This window comes from Sceloporus occidentalis, unplaced genomic scaffold, assembly GCF_023333645.1.
Source record: "Sceloporus occidentalis isolate IW3139 unplaced genomic scaffold, rSceOcc1.0.p SCAF_6, whole genome shotgun sequence".
NCBI classification, from domain to species: Eukaryota; Metazoa; Chordata; class Lepidosauria; order Squamata; family Phrynosomatidae; genus Sceloporus; species Sceloporus occidentalis.
Window position 1 is genome coordinate 128,777,382 of NW_028316986.1, and position 21,084 is coordinate 128,798,465.

Consider the following 21,084-nt stretch of genomic DNA (forward strand, 5'->3'; position numbering starts at 1 on the left):
TTTCTTCTAATTTAACATTATCAATTATGTTCAGGAGGTACGTTTTGGGTTTCGCTCATTCCCTAAAATTAAACTTTGCATTTCTAAGTGAATATTATTCCAAAATATTTTTACTTTTTCACACTTCCACCAACAATGTAGATATGTCCTTACCTCTTTTTGACATTTCCAGCAGGTGTTTTTCTTGTTTTTATCTATTTTTGATAGTTTATATGTAGTTAATCTATATTGGGATTTATAAATATTTTCTCTTAAATCCATATTTAAAGATTGTTTTATTCTCCTTTTCCAAATTCTCTCCCATTGCTCTAATTGTATGGGTTGGTTTAGATCTCTTGCCCATTTTATCATAAATTCCTTAATTGTTTCTTCTTCTAATTCAAATTTAATTATTAACTTGTAAAATTTAGATATTTGTTTTTTTCTGGTCTTTTATTATATTTTCTAATTCTGTTTCTACTAATCCAATTCCCTTAGTCTTTTCATCCATCAACCAATCTAGAGCACGTGCATAATAATACCATTTTAAATTAGGTAAGGCTAGGCCTCCTTTCTCTATTGAGTCTTGTAGAACTTTTATTTTTACCCTGGGTTTCTTATTATTCCAAATAAAATTAGATATATCTTTATTCCATTTTTCAAAAGGTTGCTCATTACTAATTATGGGGAGATTTTGGAAAAGGAAGATCATTTTTGGTAACACTGACATCTTTATTGTTGCTATTTTCCCCAACCATGAAATATTCAAATTTTGCAATCTTTTCAAATTTGTTTTTATATTCTTCCACACTTTTTCATAAATATTACCATAAAATTCTGTATTTTTACAGAACTTTATGGTAATGCCCAAGTTTTTTGTAGTTTTTTTTACTTGGAATCCTGTTTTTTCTTTCAATATTTTCAGTTCTTCTTTAGTTAAATACATAATTAACATCATTGTTTTTCTTTGTTAATCTGATATCCTGCCACTTTACCATAATTTTTAAGAGTTTGCATTACCTGTTCAATTTTCAGATGGATTTGAAACTGTCAAAACCAGATCATCTGCATAAGCCCTTAACTTGTATTCTTCTTTTTTCATTTTATATCCTTCAATTAGTTGCTTATCCCTTATATTATTCAAAAGTATTTCCTGTGTTACTATAAATAAAAGGGGAGACGGGGACAACCCTGTCTCACCGCTTTAAATATTAAACATGGTTTCATTTTCTCCCCATTTACTGTTATATAGCCTGAAAAACAAACAAAAAACTATTATATTTGCTTCTTGTCTTTTATATAATATTTCCATCCATTTCAATCATTTCTCACTTGTATTTTTTTCACTACCCCAAACATGAACTCCCAGTATTGAATGCATTCTCCGCATCTGTAAAAATCAATGCCAATTTTTTTATCTATTCTTTATTCTTGAATTTCTATCAAATTTAGTATGTTTCTAATATTTTATCATTCTTTTTGGGAGAAAGCCACTTTGATCTGGATGGATCCAATTTATCAAAAAGTTATTCAATCCTTCTGCTAATATAGCTGCAAATAATTTGTAATCTGAATTAAGTAATGAGATTAGTCTATAATTTTTTGGTTCTGTCAAATCTTTTTCTTCCTTCAGTAACAATATATTTGATTGAGTTCATGGTTGGGGTATTTGACCATTTATAATTTCATTCATCATTTGTAATAGAGGTCCAATTAATTGTTTTTCACAGATCTTATAATTTTCGTTAGCAAATCCATCCAGTCGAGGGGTTTTCCTGGATTTACTTTTCCCTATTGCTTCTGATAATTCTTGTTTAGTTATTGGATTATTTATTTGTTCTTTTGTTAATTTTATTATTGTTTGTTTATCCAAATATTGTGTTATTTTTAATTATCTTAGGTTTTTAAACAATTCTGTATAATATTTTAGAAACACTTTTTAATTTGGTTTTGATTTGTAATTAATTACTCTGCATCTTTTATTGATGTAATTGTTCATTTTACTTTTTATTTCTTTAGTTTATATCCGAAAATTTCCCAGTTTATTTGCTGACTTGAAATATTTCTGTTTAACAAATTTCAATTTCTTTTCCATTTCTTCCCCCAATAAGATTGATATTTGTTTTTCTAGGTACTTCATACCTGTACAGTCTCCTCGTTTTTCACTTCCTTCTTTAACAAGTTCTTTCTTTTCCAGTTCTTTCTTCAGTTTGTCCAGTTTGTCATTTCTTTTTTTTTAATTTCCAAGGCTTTTTTAATCAACCATCCTCTTATAACTGCTTTGGAGGCATCCCAAACCATCTGTATTGGTGTACCTTTGTTTAGATTTTCCTTGAAATAATTATCTATATTTATTTTTAGTTCTTCCACTATTTTTTCATCTTTCAATAAATTTACATTAAGTTTCCAATGAAATTCCCTTCTCCCTATATCTAAATCTAACTGTACCGGATTATGGTCAGACCAAACCTTTGGCAATATTTCAATTTTATAAATTTTTGCACTTAAATGAAATGAAATTAAAAACATATCAATTCTAGACCATGATTTATGTGGATTAGAAAAGTAAAAATCTTGTGGTAATTTTCCTTGTTCTTTTTTGATCTTACATTCTGAAAATCTGTCCAATTTTGGGTTAAACACTCCGTTCCAATCACCTAACATAATTATAGATTCAAATTCAATCGTCACTAGTTTTTCTTTTAATTTTTTATAAAATTTACCTTTATTCTCTAATGGGCCATACACCCTCACTATTAAAATTTTCTGATTTTTTTGTGTATTAGTTCTAATATAACGTAAAGGTCCATCTGGCCCATTGTAAATTTCTTTTACCTCATATTTTAAATTAACATAAATTAGCACTCCTTTTCTTAAGTTTGGAGGCTGATACAAAATCTTGTCCGAATTTTAAACACCTCAGGTGTCTTTTATCCCTTTCCTTTATTCTTGTCTTTTGCAAACATATGATGTCCAGTTTTAATTTCCGTAAGTAATGGAAAATTTTCTTCCTTTTCTGTGGGGTGTTCATACCCTGGACATTCCAGGTTAGAAATTTTAAAGGGTCAAGCACTGCCAAAGTGTACCTCCTGAAAAAATAAAAAGTAAAAAGTAAGAAATTGACTCTTTAAATTTGAAAATTTAACTTTATTTCTTTTTTTAAAAATTCTTTTTCAGTTCACGAAGCAACTAAGTTGAGTTGATTTGGGTTACTTTCCTAAAAGGATGGAAAGTGTGCTTACAGCCAGGGAAGCATATGGCAAATGTGCTTTTGTATGTGCCTTGTGTGAGTGGAGCTGCAGGATCCAGGCTCCTCCACCCCTTGTCCTCTTTTATTTTTCCTGCCAAATTTCTGACAGTGGTGGAGCAGTGGCTCCATGAGGAAAAGCTCTGTGGGTGCTGGACATGTGACTAACCCCCTTTCCCATTATCTTTCATTCATTCTGTATATATATATTCCAAAAGCCAAAAAATAAAAAAGTATTTTGGTAAGGGAGGCTCAACTTGTACAAACAACATGTAACTAAAAATGTATAATGCAAATATTAAGCAGAACTATTAAATAATTTAATATTAATAAAAAAGCATGTTTAAAACATGAACTTCAAAGCTCAACTCGCTCTCTTAAAAGACCAATTAAAAGCTGAAGGCCTGCTGGTGAAAGAGACTACTGAGAGTTCCAACCAAGGGCTAGCCACACTGCAGAATTAGAGCAGTTTGACACCACTAACTGCCATAATTCTATCCTACACAATCCTGGGATATATAATTTGGTGAGGTATTCAGACTGGTCTTTCAGAGAGCTCTGATGCCTCACCAAAATAGAAACCTTAGGATTCTGTAGGCTATAGTGTCATGGCACTCAAAGTTGTGTCAAACATCTTTAAGTCTGCAGTGTGGCTATATCTCAACCTTCCTATGGATGGTGGTTCCAGAGCCTAAGAGCAGCCACTGAGAAGGCTTTTCCCCATGTCCTCACCAAACATGCCTGTGATGTGATGGGGCCAATAGAACCCCCCCTCCCCCAAAGAACTTAACACCCAGGTAGCCTCATATAGGAAAATGTTATCTCTCAGATAATCTGGACCAACAGTGTGTACAGCTTTATAAGTCATAACCAGAACTTTAAATTTTTGTACAGAAATGCACTGGTGGTTCAGTGAAGCTGTTTCACCAAGGCAGGTGTATATTAATTTCCAAAGGCAACACTATATAGACTAGTGCCCAGTCCAAATGGGCGCTTTGTGGTGCCCTGGGGCTGATTTTAGGGCTTGGGAGTGTGGAGCATCTGCATGCTCCTGAGCCCTAGTACGTAATGGCACCACTATCATGGCAGCCTCCCATCCACACAGGGGCCGCTATCATGATGCAAGCGCGGCACAGTGCCTGCATGTCACGGCGCTGCACTTGCATCACTGATGCACAATAGTGTGCCAATGGCACACTCATGGCGTCCACCACGCACACCAAAAAGAACCTGCTTTTACTGGGTTCTTTTTGATGCGGAGGGAGGCTGTGAGGTTTGGCTGCTGCCGAGTCCCTCGAGAGCAAAAACGGGCGCCTCCAGCCCATCCTTTCGGGGCAGTCTGTCAAACCCCTACATTACAGTAATTCAAGGCATACATTACCATGACCACATTTGTTATCTCCAGGGATGGGCACACCTAGTGCACTAGTCTTGACTGCACATGCACTCCTGCCAAACGCTGAAACCTGTGTTTCAAGGCCAAGGCTGAATCCAGGAGTACACCTCATATATGACCCTTAGCCTTCAGAGAGGGTAATTCCAGCCAAGTTGTACCCCTAACTCCTGATCTGCTTTTCAGATGTCAAGAAGTACCTCTGATTTTTTTCTGGATTAATCTACAAATTGCTTGCCCATATCCATTCACCTGCCTGTTTGACTCCAACACTGTTACAATTTGGTGGCTGGTAAATATTTAACCTTGTTAAGCTATACACATCTCAGTATTAAAGGGGGAAAGCAACTGCACCTTGAACAACTGCATGAGAGAAGAATGTTGGCAGGATGACCTACAAAGCTGCATCTGTCAGTTTTCTCTCCTGTAGGCATAGGAGCTGCACCTTTGGTGGCATCTGTTTATTCTGAATGTTACATTTTAGTGCCCAGTATGCAAGAAGAAATTCAGTGCTGGATTTCAAACTCTCTAGTGATGTAGATGGATGGATGGATGAAGCCTTCCTCATGAAATAAAGTACGTTGATATAGAAAGCTGCCCTGTACTCACACAAATTCCCAAATGATTTTTGAAAATAGACTCGTGAATATTTTATGATTTAATACCATATAATGCTTTACCAACCCTGTCTGTGGTAGAAGCTGTTTTATAGCTGCAATTGCTAATGCACAGTATTTTACATCCTTGTTACCACTGCCATTTAGCAGTCCCAGCCTCTGTAGATGTGTCAGCTTCAAAAGCTCAGCATTGCTCATAGCTTCAGGATCTAAAACACGCAGGCTTAACTGTGCTGCATGTAACTTTGTGTGTGTGTCTTTAAAAAAAAAAAATACCAGCAAGTGGTGTGCGTGTGTCCAAATCTATATTCATTTTAACAGACAGAGTGTGACAGGAGGAGAAGGGTAATTTAACTCTTCCCTTTCCAACTTGAATGCTGATAAATAGAAAGAGCTTGGAAAAGTTACTATTTAGACTGAAGCCATCATGGCCATGGTTCTGGATGAAAGGTTTTGAGAACTCTAGTCCAAAACACAAATTCTTCAAGCTTTATAAATATTGTCACATGCACCACAATTCATTCTCTCTCTCTCTCTCTCTGTGTGTGTGTGTGGCACTAGTGGGAACATTTTTTGCCCCATTTTGCAGCCAGGGAGGGGGAGAAAGTAGTTTTTACCAATATCACATCAGAGAGGAAAAGGTTAACCCTCAAGGCATTTATATCAGGGGTTGGGGGGCTACCTTTTCTCTTCTAGGAGACCTCCAGGGCCTGCAACCCCATTACATACCCTATTAAAAATTAACATTTTGCCCCAAAGGTCCCCAAACACCTTCTGGGGAAATCTCTGCATGTCTGCATCACCCTGGCTATTTTAGGGCCAGAAGTAGTCTTTGTTACAGCTGGAAGTGATCTGGAAGTCAACTTCTGGTACACTTCCCATTACCAAATGGGGATGCCTCTCTAGTTCTAAAATGCCCAGGTAGAGGGCCAGAAACATGGCAAAATTGCCACCAACACCCCCAAGGACATTTTGGGAGCATTTAAAAATAAAAAACTTTGGATCTTAGCTGGCTTTTAAAGCCACAAAAATAGCCCCGGGGTCACATATGGGCCACTGACGGCACTTTCCCCACTCCTGATTTATACGATCATTGTAAGCCTTGCCTCTCAGTGCATACATTACCTATGACTAATTCTGCTGACACCAGAAAGCTGCGTGGAGAATTTGCTGCTCTTGTTTAACCATGGGATATGTCTTTAAGACATTGTGTTATTTCTATATATAATGCAAGTTGACAAGAGAGAATCAAGGGGAAGGAGACTGAGGATCTGAAAAGCCTCATATCTCTATTTTTTAAAAACATACATTTTGTGATAGTCATAATATAGCCTGGGGTTAAATCGGGTGGGTCCTCCTATTCATGGAAGTAAGGCTTGGAGTTATACAGTAAGTCTACTTGCAAATGAACTCTGCTTTTTAGATGTACCAAGTCACTCAATTTCCATTATACAGACTGATAGAAATCCTGTTAATGTGCAGACAATATTTGTTATGACTATCTATATGGAAAGAATCTCAGACTACAGATATGAGGAACAATTTCCATCTGCTCATAGTTAGGCCACAAGCACGAGGCGGAGAAGAAGTCATTTTCTGCTCCCTCTGCCTGTACACATACAAGTGTATATACACAGGGTGGAATGGATCACATGGGCAAAACCAGTGGTAGTTGGTAGCTTCCAAGCCAATGGAGTGCAGAATCTATTCTGGCTTTTCAAGTAAATTTTAAAGAAGTTATAGGCCCAGCATCTTAGTCAGTTTCTTTAAAATTTGGAATACCGTATACACTCGTGTACAAGTCAACCTCATGTATAAATTGAGGGAATGTTTCAGGGTCAAAATCATAAGTCAAGGGTAAACTTAGGGGGCTACAACAAAGGATGGAAAGGGGGAAACATCACTTCCATCTCTCCTTCTCCTTCTCTGGACCTGATATCACTTCCCTGCTGTTGGAAGAGAGGAGAGGTTTTAACATCAGGTTGGGGAGGAAAGGAAGTGAAGTTACATGAGGTGTTTCTTTGATGGGAAGAAAAGGCTTTCAAATCGGATAGGGAAATTCTTTTTATACACACACACACACACACACACATCTGCCTTGGGGCACAAAGAGTGGGGCATCATGGTGATGCTTGTCTCAGGACCTTGTTTCAGGTCAATTTTGGGGCATACATTTCTCAACTTATAGTCAGGTATATACAGTAAATTCCTGAATAAATTAACCACTCAATCCCACCACCTTCAAAAGCATGGCTGCTGGTGATACAAGAGAGGGCCATCTCGGTGGCTGGCCCTAGACCCTGGAACACTCTTCCTAGGGAGGCCAGAATGGCCCCCTCCTTGTTGTCCTTCAATCAGCAGGCTGATATTCAGACAGGATTTTAAAACACAAAGTCTTTAAAGGCTGGGGCTGTTGTATTGTTTTATAGTGTACTGTTTTGAAAATGTTTCTATCTTTTTATACTGTATTTTATTTTTTAATGAGTAATCTGTTCTAATACTATAATAATTTAATCCTATTTTAATGGTCTGATAACTTGCTTCCAAATAATGAAGGGAAATTGGGGGTCTCTTGTAGTTGGCCCTGTATATTTTAAAGGGAAAGAGTTCCTCACCCTTGCCTAGTGCCACTTCTGCAGTCCATTTCATGGTTTCCCTCATTGGCAGTTCCCAAAACATGAAACAGTCATATGCAGTTTGAGGCTTGTTAGAGAGTGCTTTATCAAGTTAGCAGTGATGACCCAGAGCTGGTCTAAATTCTTCTGCTGCTTGAAGTGGAAGGAAGTGTCTTGTTTTTCCCATTCTTGCCACCAATCCTTTCCCCTGCACCTTTCCCATTACTGAACCAGCCCCACCGTTAAATAATTAAAAAGTTGGCATCCTCCAATGCTAGCTCTGTTACTTACACAGCTTCACACAATTTTGTCACTTTCTGTCAATGACTGGTTTACTCTAGTAGGTTTCTAGATGTTTTGGACTCCATTCTCTGACCGTTTACTACCAGCATGACCAATGATGGGGTATTGTGGGAGATGGAAGTCTAAAACATCTACTTTCTGTTCACTCCTGCCCTACAGAATACATCTTATGCCACAGCATAAAAGGTTGTAGTTACATGCTTTCATGTTGACTCCAACTTATGGTAACCCTACTGTAAGATCTATGTTGTGTTATGGGAAGGGGGAACCCTCAGTTGAATACAGAATTAAACAATATGGTTAAGATATTCAGAGGAAGGAGAAGAGAAATGAAAAGTGTAAGCAGTCCCCCCACCACCACCTCTTTTAAATTAATCTATGTATGGCCTGCTGCATAAATCATGCTTTAACTGATTGCCATATGGGTGAAACAATGTCCAAACATTGTTATATAAAAAGCATATTGCCATGCAGTTACACAGAATTCTTTCCAATGCCCCCTCCAAAATTAACTGCACAATTTTTTTTGCTTAATTTAGTGCATACTAAAAAAATAAGTATCTATTGTCACTAATGTTTAAACCTATCATCCCACTGCCACATCAATCTTATTTCTCTACCCTAGTACTCATCCAACTGGTACAAGCTGCATCTCTATTTTTGTTTTTGGGTTTTTTCCCTTTAAAAATCAACAACAATCTTTAGTCTCTTCCATGTGCCTTTTCTTTCCCTGTGCTCATCCTCAGCCAAAGCATTTTCCTTCCTTGCTGATATTCCTGCTCTCTGCCCCCACTGTCATTCAGACTTCCTCTCCTAACCCTTCCCCCTCCTTACCAGGCACCAGAAGTGTGGTTTTTTCCTCTCTTTGAATTCAGTTTCCCAAAATACACACCCATTTTTGCAGATGACTTTGTCATTATGCAAATCATGTGATGTGTTATGAAAAACTTGACTGCATACACACACTTCTCCCCAATTTCCCACTCAGAAGCTTCATAGATAGGAAACAGAATGCTTGATTTCCTAAGCGTTTTCTCTATAATTCAGGGGTGTACATGAGGGTCTTATCAACATATGGAGGTGTTTTGTACCCCCATGATCATTCTTACCATTTTCCCTTGACATATAGCTTCCATGTCTGTCAGTAATACCAATATTCAACAACTGTTGCTTTCCCAAGAATGAGGATCCCACAAAATCTGGAATCTGTCTTGAGGCATCTGAAATTACTACAGGTTGATTCTCCTATATCCGAAATGCTTGAGACCAAAGGTGTTTTAGATTTTGGATATTTTTAGATTTTGGAACACCTGTATTTCTATAGACATACATAATGACACATCTTGGAGATGGGACCCAAATATCAACACAAAATTCATTTATATTTTTATAGACCTTATACACATAGCCTGAAGGTGATTTTATATAATATTGTTAATAATTTTGTGCATGGAACAAAGTTTGTGTACACCAAAGCATTAGAAAGCAAAGATGTTACTATCTCAGCCACCCAACAAAAATGTTTTGAATTTTGGAACATTTAGGATTTTGGACACAGAAACTCAACCTGTGGTAATTTCTATTCACAATCTTGTACTGATATTCTATTTATAAAGGGGAAAAATCACAAAGACCTGACTCAAGATTATTGTACGGTTCATAGAATTAAGGAAGTAAAAGTGAATTCCTCCCATCACCTCATGCCATCACAGTGCATTCTTCCCTTTCACATTCTTTTCCATAGGCTTTCCCTAGCATTCATTCCAAATGTCAGATGGCTAGGTTTCACAGTTTTGAAGCTACGGCTGGGACGGACGGATGACCAGCCAGCCACTTTTAATATTACAGACTACCCAAACATACTCATTGCCTTGATAAACCATTACATCTCCATTAGGGAGAAGTCTACTTCAAGCTTGTAAGAAGTTGTTGCCCAAGAATGGTGAACAGGCAGAGGCCTTATAACTCTGTTTCTCAATGTACTCCAAACATCATCACCTGCAAACCTATATAAACTGATCAGGGAGCTCTGTCACTTTCCAATAGAATGCGGTACTACAGATTTTAAACACATGTACATTTAAATTCATTAACATTAACTGGTGCTTTAAAATGCCAATTATCTCTAGTGTTCATCTAAAAGGCATTCCAAGAATTAAGTTGCTAGTTTTCATGTTCTTGGAGGTTTGACTCTGATATAGGTGGACAAATTTCCCTTTTTTATTATTTGCATTTTAGTGACTTCCTTGCATTTCACATTAGACAAAAAAGGATAGAATGTAAATACATCCCTCAAACTCCTCTCCTATCAGGATGGAACAATTGATATTCAGGATCTGCATTTCAAATTCTTATGTTTTTCTATATTTCCTGTCCAGCAAGTTGTATTGCTGTTGGAGCCAGGTCTGTTTCTTGATCAGATAAACGAATCCCAGCTGTCATTCTTTAGCACCCATCCCAACCTTTCCCTTCTCTTCAAGGACAGAGTGGCAAGCCAAAGCTAGCTCTCTACCAACTCTTCTTAAGGACAGAAGAAGGTTTTAAAGGCCCTGAGAAAATAGTTGGATCAGAATTCAGTGGAAATGCTTTCTCTCCTGAGCTATTTAGCAGCTTTTACCTCTAGGTAATGGCAGGCATTTAGGAATCTGCTAAGCTTTTGTGATCTTGAAATGCACCATAAATCAATCTTCCTGTTCACTGGCTACACTGAAAGCAGACAAAATCATATTTACTCTACCTTGGAAATGTACAGGTACCTTCTGTAGGAATAGTTTGAACACTCTGGAGAGCTACTACCATTCTATTTTGTTGAGTATGAAAAAAAATATGAACCTAAAATACAGAGAAAGAGAAGTGTAAACCAATTCCACCTCCTGTTCTCATCCTATTAATATTACGTTCAACGATTATTTCTGCTGGTGCTTCTTAAAAATATACATGATTTTTTTTGGGGGGGGGGGGCGGGGAGAGAACCTTAATGGCAGTAAAAAAAAACTTAATGACTTTTGGGCAGCATCTACTTAAATGTGAGAAACAAGGGATATCTGTTAACTTGGTCTGATCATTCCTGACCTGGATCATGAACATCTCCATAGCAGGACAAAGCTTGGAGAAAAATACTGCTGCAACGTTAAGACTAACAATGTCTCTGTATTGTTATAGCATTGGTATTATATTATTGTTGTTGTTGTTGTTGTTGTTATTATTATTATGCTTTATTTATTGATAATGATGCATTGGCAATTCAGATTCATAAGGTTGGAATAATAAAGGTACAACACTCTTCTTACAAGCATGATTAGACCACATACATTTGAAATATTTTCAGTATTTATCACATTGGCACACCTACTCCCAGAATGCCAGACCATTGGCCAAGATTGCTAAGGCTTCTGGGTACTGACGTCAAAAACACCTGAAAGACCAAAGTTTGGGAATCATTGTCTTAATTTTACTCAGAAGTCACCATTGCCACATCACAGGCCATATCTGACTCGTAATGGAGTGGGGGCAGGTCTTTACTCTGATGTAAAGCATTAACCTACTTTTAAAAAACCAAACACGATCAGTTTGTTCACATACCAAATATATGATGAGATGGCTGTAGTTTACAGTTGGCTCTCCATTTGTGTGAGGGATCTTTTCTGCCCCCCTGAAAACGGAGGAGTGCACATATTCAAGCATCATAGGCTTGAATAGGGTGCGTCCCTGGGCGCACATGCCATTAAAAATTACGAAGGTCACCCTTCCATGCATAATCAAGGTCGTAGATCTCAGATTCACAAGTTAGGAGGGGCGACTGTATTTCTTCTCCATCAAGGGCCAAAACTAGAAATACACATACACTATACAATCTTTTCAAGATATCTTTCTATATACTAAATGAGGGGACTCATAATATGACTTGGGAAGTGAGACAGGGTTAACCCTTTTCTGTCACACTGTTTTTCAACTTAATTTCTTCCCCAGAGGATACAATCTGTTTTGCTCTTTTCCTACCCAGAAAGGTAGACTGTTGCTGAAGCAAGAACTTTTTATTGATCAGATTAACAACCCCTTGTGTCCATGCTAAAGTAAAGAAAAAAGATGCTACCAACTAATTTGAAGCAAACAAACAAACAAACAACTTCAGGAACACAGAATAAATCACAGTAACTGTTTTACCAATCAGACTTACTCTATCAAATTAAATCATGGAATCTTGTCTATAGGATTTGTATGACCGCACGACTGATTTCTCCTAGGAGTGGATTTCCCCACTCCTAACATATCTTAGTGGGCATTTGCTGATATCCTGTTTACAGTTTGGTTATGTTTGGTTTGAGCAGCTCAGTTGTTTTGTCTACAAGAAACACTCACACTGGTTCTTCAGGAAGATAATGTATTTCAAGGCATTCTGGAAGACTTAAGACAGAATTTATCTAATTGTCTCTTTTACAGAAAAGTCTTAATATTATAATCCTATATACTCTCATGGTGTTCCACGGGGCTTACTCCCAGGGCAAGGCATGCACTGCAGTGGACAAACTTCAACATGTTGGCTTCTTGCAACCCGTATACCTTATTTTTTTTTTGGACATCTGAAGTTCCCTGTCCCTCCAAGCCTCCCATCCTCTAGTTAAAAACAAAACAAAACAAAACAAATGATTTTTGAAGTCCCCCCCACCCCCTGAAAACCATGTAGAAAACTCACCTTGCAAGAATAGGCTCATACAGAAAGCTTCCCTGTGAAACTCCTAGCATCCATTACATAGCTCTTTTGCTTTTTATCAGAGTTATTTCTGGTCCCCATTTTGGGAAGGATTCTGATGAAAACAGAGGTATTTGGGAACCATGTTGTATGTGTGTATGGTGGGGGGGGGGAGGTTTGGACAGGAAAGTGTCCCTGTTCCAGTACTGCTCTTGCCAATCTTTGGCATATACAGTAGCAACTGGTAGCGTCCATGTCAATGGACTAGTAAAGGTGAAGAAGAAGAGCCCTCCCTTCATTCCATGCAGCCTGGGAGGGAGTGAAAAGGCAGGCCCAACTCCATCAGGGCTAGCCAGAACAAGATGAAGGCCTGTCCCTCCAGTCCATCTGCAATGGTCAGAGGGAAAGAAGAACCAATGGACTAGATCCCCTTCCTCACCAGTATTCCCTTCTCCTGCTGTGTCATGTCTTTTTAGATTGTAAGCCTGAGGGCAGGGAACCGTCTGAATAACTATCGTAAGCTGTACTGAGAACCTTTAGGGCTGAAGAGCAGGGTATAAATATTGCAAAATAAATAAATAAATAAATAAAAATCTCCTCTGGATTGCATTCTACATTTAAAAGGATTTATTCAAGGTGCTGAACCTATTTTCAGGATATTGTTGACCATGTTGAGGCAACTTTTAATTTACAGACTAAACTCTAGAATAGATTCACCACAGCATTGACACAGAAAGTATTACTGGGCATAAATAACTGCACCCTGAATGCTTTTCACTTTCCTTTTCTAAAAAAAGTGGCATTTGTCATTTGACTGCAATTTAACGTAGCTAAGTTTATCACACTAAGAAGATACTGCTGAAAAATGGGATTCAAACTAGTTTTGAATTTTTAAAAATCTGCAAATGTGGGAAGTTTATCGCACATAATGACTGCCAAAGTGAAATAACGTGAAGTTAAACTGGAGGTAAAGCAGAGAAAAATGGCAGCTTTTTACTTTCAGGAAGTTTCGAAAGTAGAAAGCTGTTGTTTTTCTCTGCTTTACCTCCGTTTTAAGTTCATGTTATTTCACTTTAACAGTGATGTCATCTGCTAAACTTCCTGCATTTGTGGGTTTTTTAAAATGTAAATCTAGTTTTTCAATGGGACCTCCCTAGTGTGATAAACTTCTAAGAGTAATATTTCTCCTGGTAGGAACATCAGTGGCTCTTAGAGCAGATGCTTGTTGCCTCAGTAGTGAAGGCAAGTCTGAATTGTGGAAAACACAAAACAGAGACTATCTTCACTTTCACCATTTTCTAAGAGACTCAGGAATACAGAGAGGTCAGCATGTTAAGCCATTGGAGAGGAATGCATTAGCATTGAATCACAGATGCCTGTTACAGGGAAATCTATTGTTTACAAGTTTGTAGAATTTATTTGACTGAGATGAGAAGATAGCTTCAGGCCACAAGTCAGTGGCAAAACTAGAGAATGGAGAACTGTAATTCCAAATCCAAATCTATTTAAAAAAAAATTCTGACTGGTTCCTATAATAAACTATCAAGGGGAAGGAATAAATTGTGCAAGAGTAGGCCTTTCAATCCCAGTACTAGAGCATTCATTTCAGCAAGAGAGAGAGAGAAGATGATATACAGCCCTTGTAATATAATTTGGAAAAAATTGAAATCAGCTCTAATGAGCTGCAGCTGAAGCAAATCATTATTCACCTCAGAGTTCTTTTGATCAAATTACATTTCATCTCAGTATTTGCAATAATGCAAGAGAAGAGTAAAAGCAAATTTATGGCATGAACTTGTAAGGGAATATGGAAAGTCCTTGTTGTGAGAGGTGTTCTAATGTTTTTGATAAGTGAAGACGGCATAGCTTTGAACATAGGCTGAGATATATCTGTAGTTTTGGTGTGCTATTCTATTTTTAGACTATGTTAATGTTTTAAGTGGTTTCAGATCAAACAAAATGGTGAAAGGTCTGGAAACCATGCCCTTTGAAGAAAGACTTAGGGAGCTGGGTGTGTTTAGCCTTGGAGAAGAGAAGGTTAAGAGGTGCCATGATAGTTCTGTTTAAATATTTGAAGGAATGTTGGAGAATGGAGCAGGCTTCTTTTCTGCTGCTCCAGAAATTAGGACATGGAGCAATGGATTCAAACTACAGGGAAAGAGATTCCAACTCAACATTAGGAAGAATGTCTTGACAGTAAGAGCTGTTCAACAGTGGAACACACTCCCTCAGAGTGTGGTGGAGTCTTCTTCTTTGGAGATTTTTTAAACAGAGACTGGATGGCCATCTGTCGGGGATGCTTTGATTTAGATTTCCTGCATGGCAGGTGGTTGGACTGGATGGCCCTTGTGGTTTCCTCCACCTCTATGATTCTGTGATTCTATGTGATTCAAAGCATTCTGGATTGATATTTTAATTATAATTTTTCATATGAGTTTCTCCGTAAGCAGTTTTACTTCTATCTTTATCTTGTAAGCCAGCTTGAATCCCAGTCTTGGGGGGAAAAGGCAGAGTGTAAATGGCTATTTTGGGTCACCTGTGGGAGAAAAGTGTGATATAAATTAAATATATAAATGAATAAATTGATTGATTTAATGATTTTCATTTGACCGAGAAGAGCTTTCTATGCCATGGCAATATTACATGGAATCCTGCCCTCTGAGGCTTTCCGGAAGTCACAGATATTGTCATTTTGTTTCTACAGATGGCCCTCTGTTTTCGCGAGGCTCTGTTACAGACCCCCTGTGAAAATGGAAGTTCATGCTTATTCAAGTCCCATAGGCTTGAATGGGGCACACGGCCCAGGGGCATGCACCATTTCCCCTCCACACATGTTCAAGTACATGGATCTCAGAACCACAAGTTAGGAGGGGTGACTGTAATTTCAAATCGATGTGGATATGGCAAGAAATTTCAGATGTAATGTTACCAGCTTAAGAAACCACAGGTTTATTAAGCCTGGAATGAATCATTCATTTTTGTGCTTCTGGCTCAACTTTCCTCCTCCAGTTTTAGCACTGCGGGCTAAGCCTCTTTAAAAAATAGTTTCCCATTATCATTGAAATGAAGAAATTTGGTTTGAGGCTGGATTTAAAAACAGTTTTTTTTTTAAACAAGGACCAACGTGTGGTTTGAGATCCTAGATGATAAGCCAACATTAAAGTGCTGGTTCCTGTTCTGGATGGAGCCAGGTATTGCAGTTTACAGGGACCATGGCCTTTTTCACACTACACAGTCACAGAGCCATGATCCACTTTAACTGCCATGGCTACATCTGATGGAATCCTGAGGGTTTTACTTGGAGAGGAACAATAGTCTTCTGGCTGAGAATGCTAAATGTCCCTCTCCCTAAACTACAAATCCCAGGATTTCACAGGATGCCACCATGACAGTTAAATTCCGAGCACAATACAAGGTGTTGGTTACTACCTATAAAGCCCTACATGGCTTAGGCCTGAGTTACTTGAGGGACTGCATCTCCCCATATGATCTGCCCTGCACACTCAGAACATCTGGGAAGAACTTATTGATAATTCCACCTTCCAAATATGTTGCCACATCCCAGATGGCCTTTTCAGTGGTGGCCCCGCAGATCTGGAATGATCTACCTGAGGAGCTCCGTCTGACAACCCCCCTAGAAACATTCAAAAAGAGGCTTAAAACTTTTCTTTTTTCCCTACGCTTACCTCTGAATATGAACGATTGTGTTTAAAATGTTTGTGATTGTACGGTTTTATTATGGGATTTTATCTATTTTATGCAATGTTTTTATGGTTTTTTAATTGTTTGTACACTGCTTTGATCTGCGGAAAAGTGGTATATAAATAAAATTTATTATTATTATTATTATTATTATTAAATTGGAATCAGTGCTATAATTGTTCACTGTGAAAGGACCCTAGGAGCAGAGTGCAGAAGGTGGTCCATGACAGAGGAATGCTGGAGGAACAGCCACATAAGCCCAGTGTTTTCCCTTGGCTTTTTAAACCAAAAAGGGCCAGTATCTTTATCTTTCTTGCCTTAGAATAGAAATCTGCATTTCTTTTTAAGAGCAACCGTAGGAGGCAAGTGTAGCTTACCAACATATTTTTTTTAAAATGTGATTCTTCTGCAATGACAATGCACAAATGAAAAATACTAAATATTTCCAGTAGTAGTTTTGCATACCTAACATTAATGGAGAATTTAAATTGGAATGTTCTTCTCTATTAATGTCTTGGTTATTCAGAAACAGCAATAGCACATGGCTGATGAAAATATTCTGCTTTTGCAAAAACATCATATCTCTAAAGCCAGGGCAAAACTGATGGCTAGTTTTCTGCCCTGGGATCCTTACTTCACAGGCTTCACAGCCAAAATTGCCAAACAAAATAAAAAACTACCCCTGGATAAATATCCTTAACCACAATCTGAAGCACCCTGTCGAGTTCTGATTTTTTTTAAAAGAAAGAATTGTTTTGTTTCTATTTGTTTTTTTGATGTTAAGTAGTACACCTGGGCCTGCATTTAAGTGCCTCTTCCTAGAAGTTTCCAGGAGAGGTGATTCTTCTTTTTCACCATAAAAATGGAAGTTGGGAACTTGTAGAAGCTGAGTGCCCACAAAAACAGTCCTGGGTGATCCTATGCAGTCCCAAGACTTCACTTTGCCCACATCTGTTCCAAGAATACTACTGATACACAGAGGAAATGATGTGCATTGAACCATAATTCAATGTACAAAAAATAGCAAGGTTTTTTGAATAGGGCTATAGAGGTATAAATCTGAAGTGCACAATGTGGTGTAGATGGTGTGGAAGAACTTATAGCTTCGGGGGTTTTTTGTTTGTTTTTGTTTTTTGTAGCCATATATATTTTCTGTTGTAGTGCTCACATAAATGCCTAAATCCCACATTTTTAAACAGTTGCCCTTCCTTGCCATTATAGTTCTTTGCCATAGCGTTAGTGAGGGAAAGAAATGGGAAACAAATTGAATTAAATGGAAAGGATCAATGAAATGGACCAAAGGAATCTAACAGAAATGTAAACTGGAACACATTGTCACTTGATAATGATTGCAAGATGTCTATATTAAAAGGCAAACGACAAAGCATTTAAAAAACAACACTTATTTTGTCCTGAGCATTATCAGTTGCAAATAGCAATAGACCTCCCTCCTCCTCCTCTGTGTCAACAGTGTCACCTTGCTGATTGACTTATATTTTTCCTCTGAGGCTAATCTACATGGAATGACCTTCTGTCACTGCTTTCTCATCCAGAGAAAAAACAGAAACAATGAGGAGGAAGGAAAGCAGCAGCCTCTGCAGGTATAGAAGAGCCAGCATGGTGTGGAGGTTTGGGCGCTGGACTAGGATTCTGGGGACAAGGGTTTGAATCCCTGTTCATCCATGGAAACCCACTTTCGCCTCAAAGGAAGACAATAGGAAACCCAGGTAAAAGGTAGTCCTTTGACATGAATGTCTAGTTGTAATTGGTTGTAGGGGGCATTGCATATCCCCATTACTAAGCTGAAGAGCCAGTGTGTCAGAGGACTGCTCTGGTGGTCATATGGCCTACATGACTGAACCAAATACTGTTACCTTCCCTCTGAGAAGTGATACCTATTTATTTACTTGTATTTGCATGCTTTCAAACTGCTAGGTTGGTAGAAGCTGGGACTAGTGACAGGAGCTCACGCCATCATGCATTACTCGGGTCTCAAACTGCCAACCTTCCAATCTTCTGATCATCAGAACTGGCATCTTAACCACTAAGCCAGCACATCTTAAAGTTGCTGTTAAGTCTGAAACTGCAGGTGATAGACCCTGATGCAGGAATGGCTGTGTACGCATACACAGGGCAAGGAAGCAATTCAATCTGTTTTGGTATTAACACCTCTTCATGAAATGGTTAATGAACCTCCATTTGTGGTGGCCTTTTAAAGAAAAAAAAAAGTCCAGAACATATATTTTTGGAATTGAAAGAAAAAGGAAAGTGTATGAGAAAATTGCACTAATAGGCACTAATGCAATCCTTGCAAGAAAAGAATCCAAAAAGACAGTTATAATGGAAGGACATTAATGTGCATGTTATTAGATTTTAAAGAAAGAAAGGCTTTTTATTTACTTCTGAAAAGCATTCAATACTTCTGTCTGCATAGAAAGCCTGCCTCTACTTTTTCCTCTCATTTTCTAATTCCCTATGGTAATTTTACACTGACACATCCATTCCCAGCCAAAGTGGAACATTTGAACAGAGAAAGACATAACAGTGTCACTGATTTATGAGTACATCATTAAAGAGATGAAAGAGTTATCAAATGTTCTACTGTAGATGCAGTAAATCTAATTTATTCACTATCACGTTTCTCAATAAACCTAAATATGTTCTTTGCCTTCTACTCCCTATAAACATTTTATAAAGGGAATAATGAAAAATCAGAACTGTGCAATGCTTTTTAACAGTTATGGGAAATCTGATGGTGGTTTTTTTTAAGAGGGTAGGAAGAAATTAAATACCATCTTTTTGATTTTATGTCTTTTATATCTCTAGAGATTCTTCCCTCCCTCCTCATTTCCATCGGAAGGATTGACTGGAGAGGAAATAGTTAATCCCGTTAATGCTTATGTTTAGCAATGAATTAATAGAGCAAGTACTAGAGCTGGCTTTGCACCTACTGAATGCTGCAAGTGTCTGTACTCATTTGATATGCATCTAGCAAAGCTAGGTTGCTCCCAGAAGGCCACTCCATGAAGACTGAGAGAGCAGCGTCTGCTAGTGGTGCCTGTGAGTCACAAAGGAGAGAGAGAGAGAGAGAAAGAGAGAGAATTTATGGAATGGAAACAGTCAGCATCAAAGAAGCCTGTTCACTGTCATTCTGTTTTTCCCCTCATACATGCACATCCTCACACACAATTTCATGCAAAGTAGTACTGGCAGTTATACAAGAGCCATACAGGTTTCTCTGCAATGCCTGACCTTTAAAGCATTCTTTAGTTTGAAAGAGTGCTGCAATTTCCAGCAAACTGTCTTGACTATACACTGTATCAATTACTGTCATTAGTGCTTAATACATGGGGGCTAAGTGCATAATGCACAGATTTAACACATTTCATCTCAACAGTTAGGATGAGAACTTAGATGAAAAGGCAGTCATAAAATTATACAAGAGAAAGAGACCCTGTTATTTTAGAATATTCATAACAGCTCTGAACAAACAGTACCTGTAGCATTAAGAGGACACCGATTGAATGCCAGGTCTCCAGCTGGGGTCCTTTTCCAGACCATTGATATCAAATCATCTTCAGGACATATTTCATAAGGTGCTGTAATTTAAAAGTATAGGGCATCAATAATGTTTTTGGAAATTGTATTTGAAAATAAGTAAGATTCAATATAAAACCTTAAATCTTGCTTCACTGGAACATGGAAATAGTTTTAAATTTGTTAAGCCTTCTGAAAATAAGAAAATAACTGGACATTTTTTAATAACCAAGAATCTTTCAAGCCCTTAAAGACTAACAGATTTATTCTGATGTCATGAGATTTCATGGGTTTGAGTCCACTTTATCAGAGTTGTCAAGGCCATTAAAACCTGTCCAATGATAAATTAGTTAATATACTGTAAGATTCCTGGCTGTTGTTTGCTTCAACAAACTAAATGGCTGCTCTCACTTTGTGCACTGTGAGGCAGCTAGAGACTTCTAAAGAACATGTTGTACTCTCATAAAACTGTTCTTTCAAGCTTTCCTGAGGAAACATGGAAGCTACACTGATTTAAAACTGGTTCACAGTGTCAGCACCACTGATTATATCCTTCTCTTAATAAACTCCATTATTAACCTCTATCGCTAATATGCATACTTTTTGACATCTCACTGTATGTAAAACATACAGTATATATTGTATTTTTAGAAAGCAGCACACTATATGCACCATATGGGGAAAATAAGTTCATCCTTCAGTGCTGCTCTTATGCTATCAGCAAACACTGGTTATAGAAAACACTGAAGAGGCCTAAGATCTCAGGACTGGCAGATAAACTGAAGGGAATAAATAAAGAAGTGTCGTGTACTAACTAAATTCATGTCAAAAACACAAGCCTCAGAAAAATCAGCTTTATTCAGAAACCTAAGTTGATCATAGAAAAACTAGGTTGCCAGGACTGAAGCATTTTTGGTTTTCCAGTATATCAAAAGCCCATAGGAATTCAAACATTTTTTGGAATTGTTTTGCAAATATTTTTCATGGGCTTACATCCCATT

General features: G+C 37.8%; 1 protein-coding gene across 4 annotated transcripts in view; it reads right to left on the reverse strand.

Moving 5' to 3' along the window:
- LOC149311395 (adhesion G protein-coupled receptor B3) overlaps positions 1–21,084 on the reverse strand; it is a 640,955-nt gene that overhangs the window by 378,195 nt on the left and 241,676 nt on the right. For all 4 annotated transcript variants that reach the window (XM_089530992.1, XM_089530991.1, XM_089530988.1 and 1 more), the window contains 2 exons: positions 20,044–20,145; positions 19,498–19,604 (listed from right to left, as the gene is read on the reverse strand). In XM_089530992.1, coding sequence (XP_089387118.1) covers positions 19,498–19,604; positions 20,044–20,145 — 209 coding nt within the window. The remainder of the gene's footprint in view (positions 1–19,497; positions 19,605–20,043; positions 20,146–21,084) is intronic.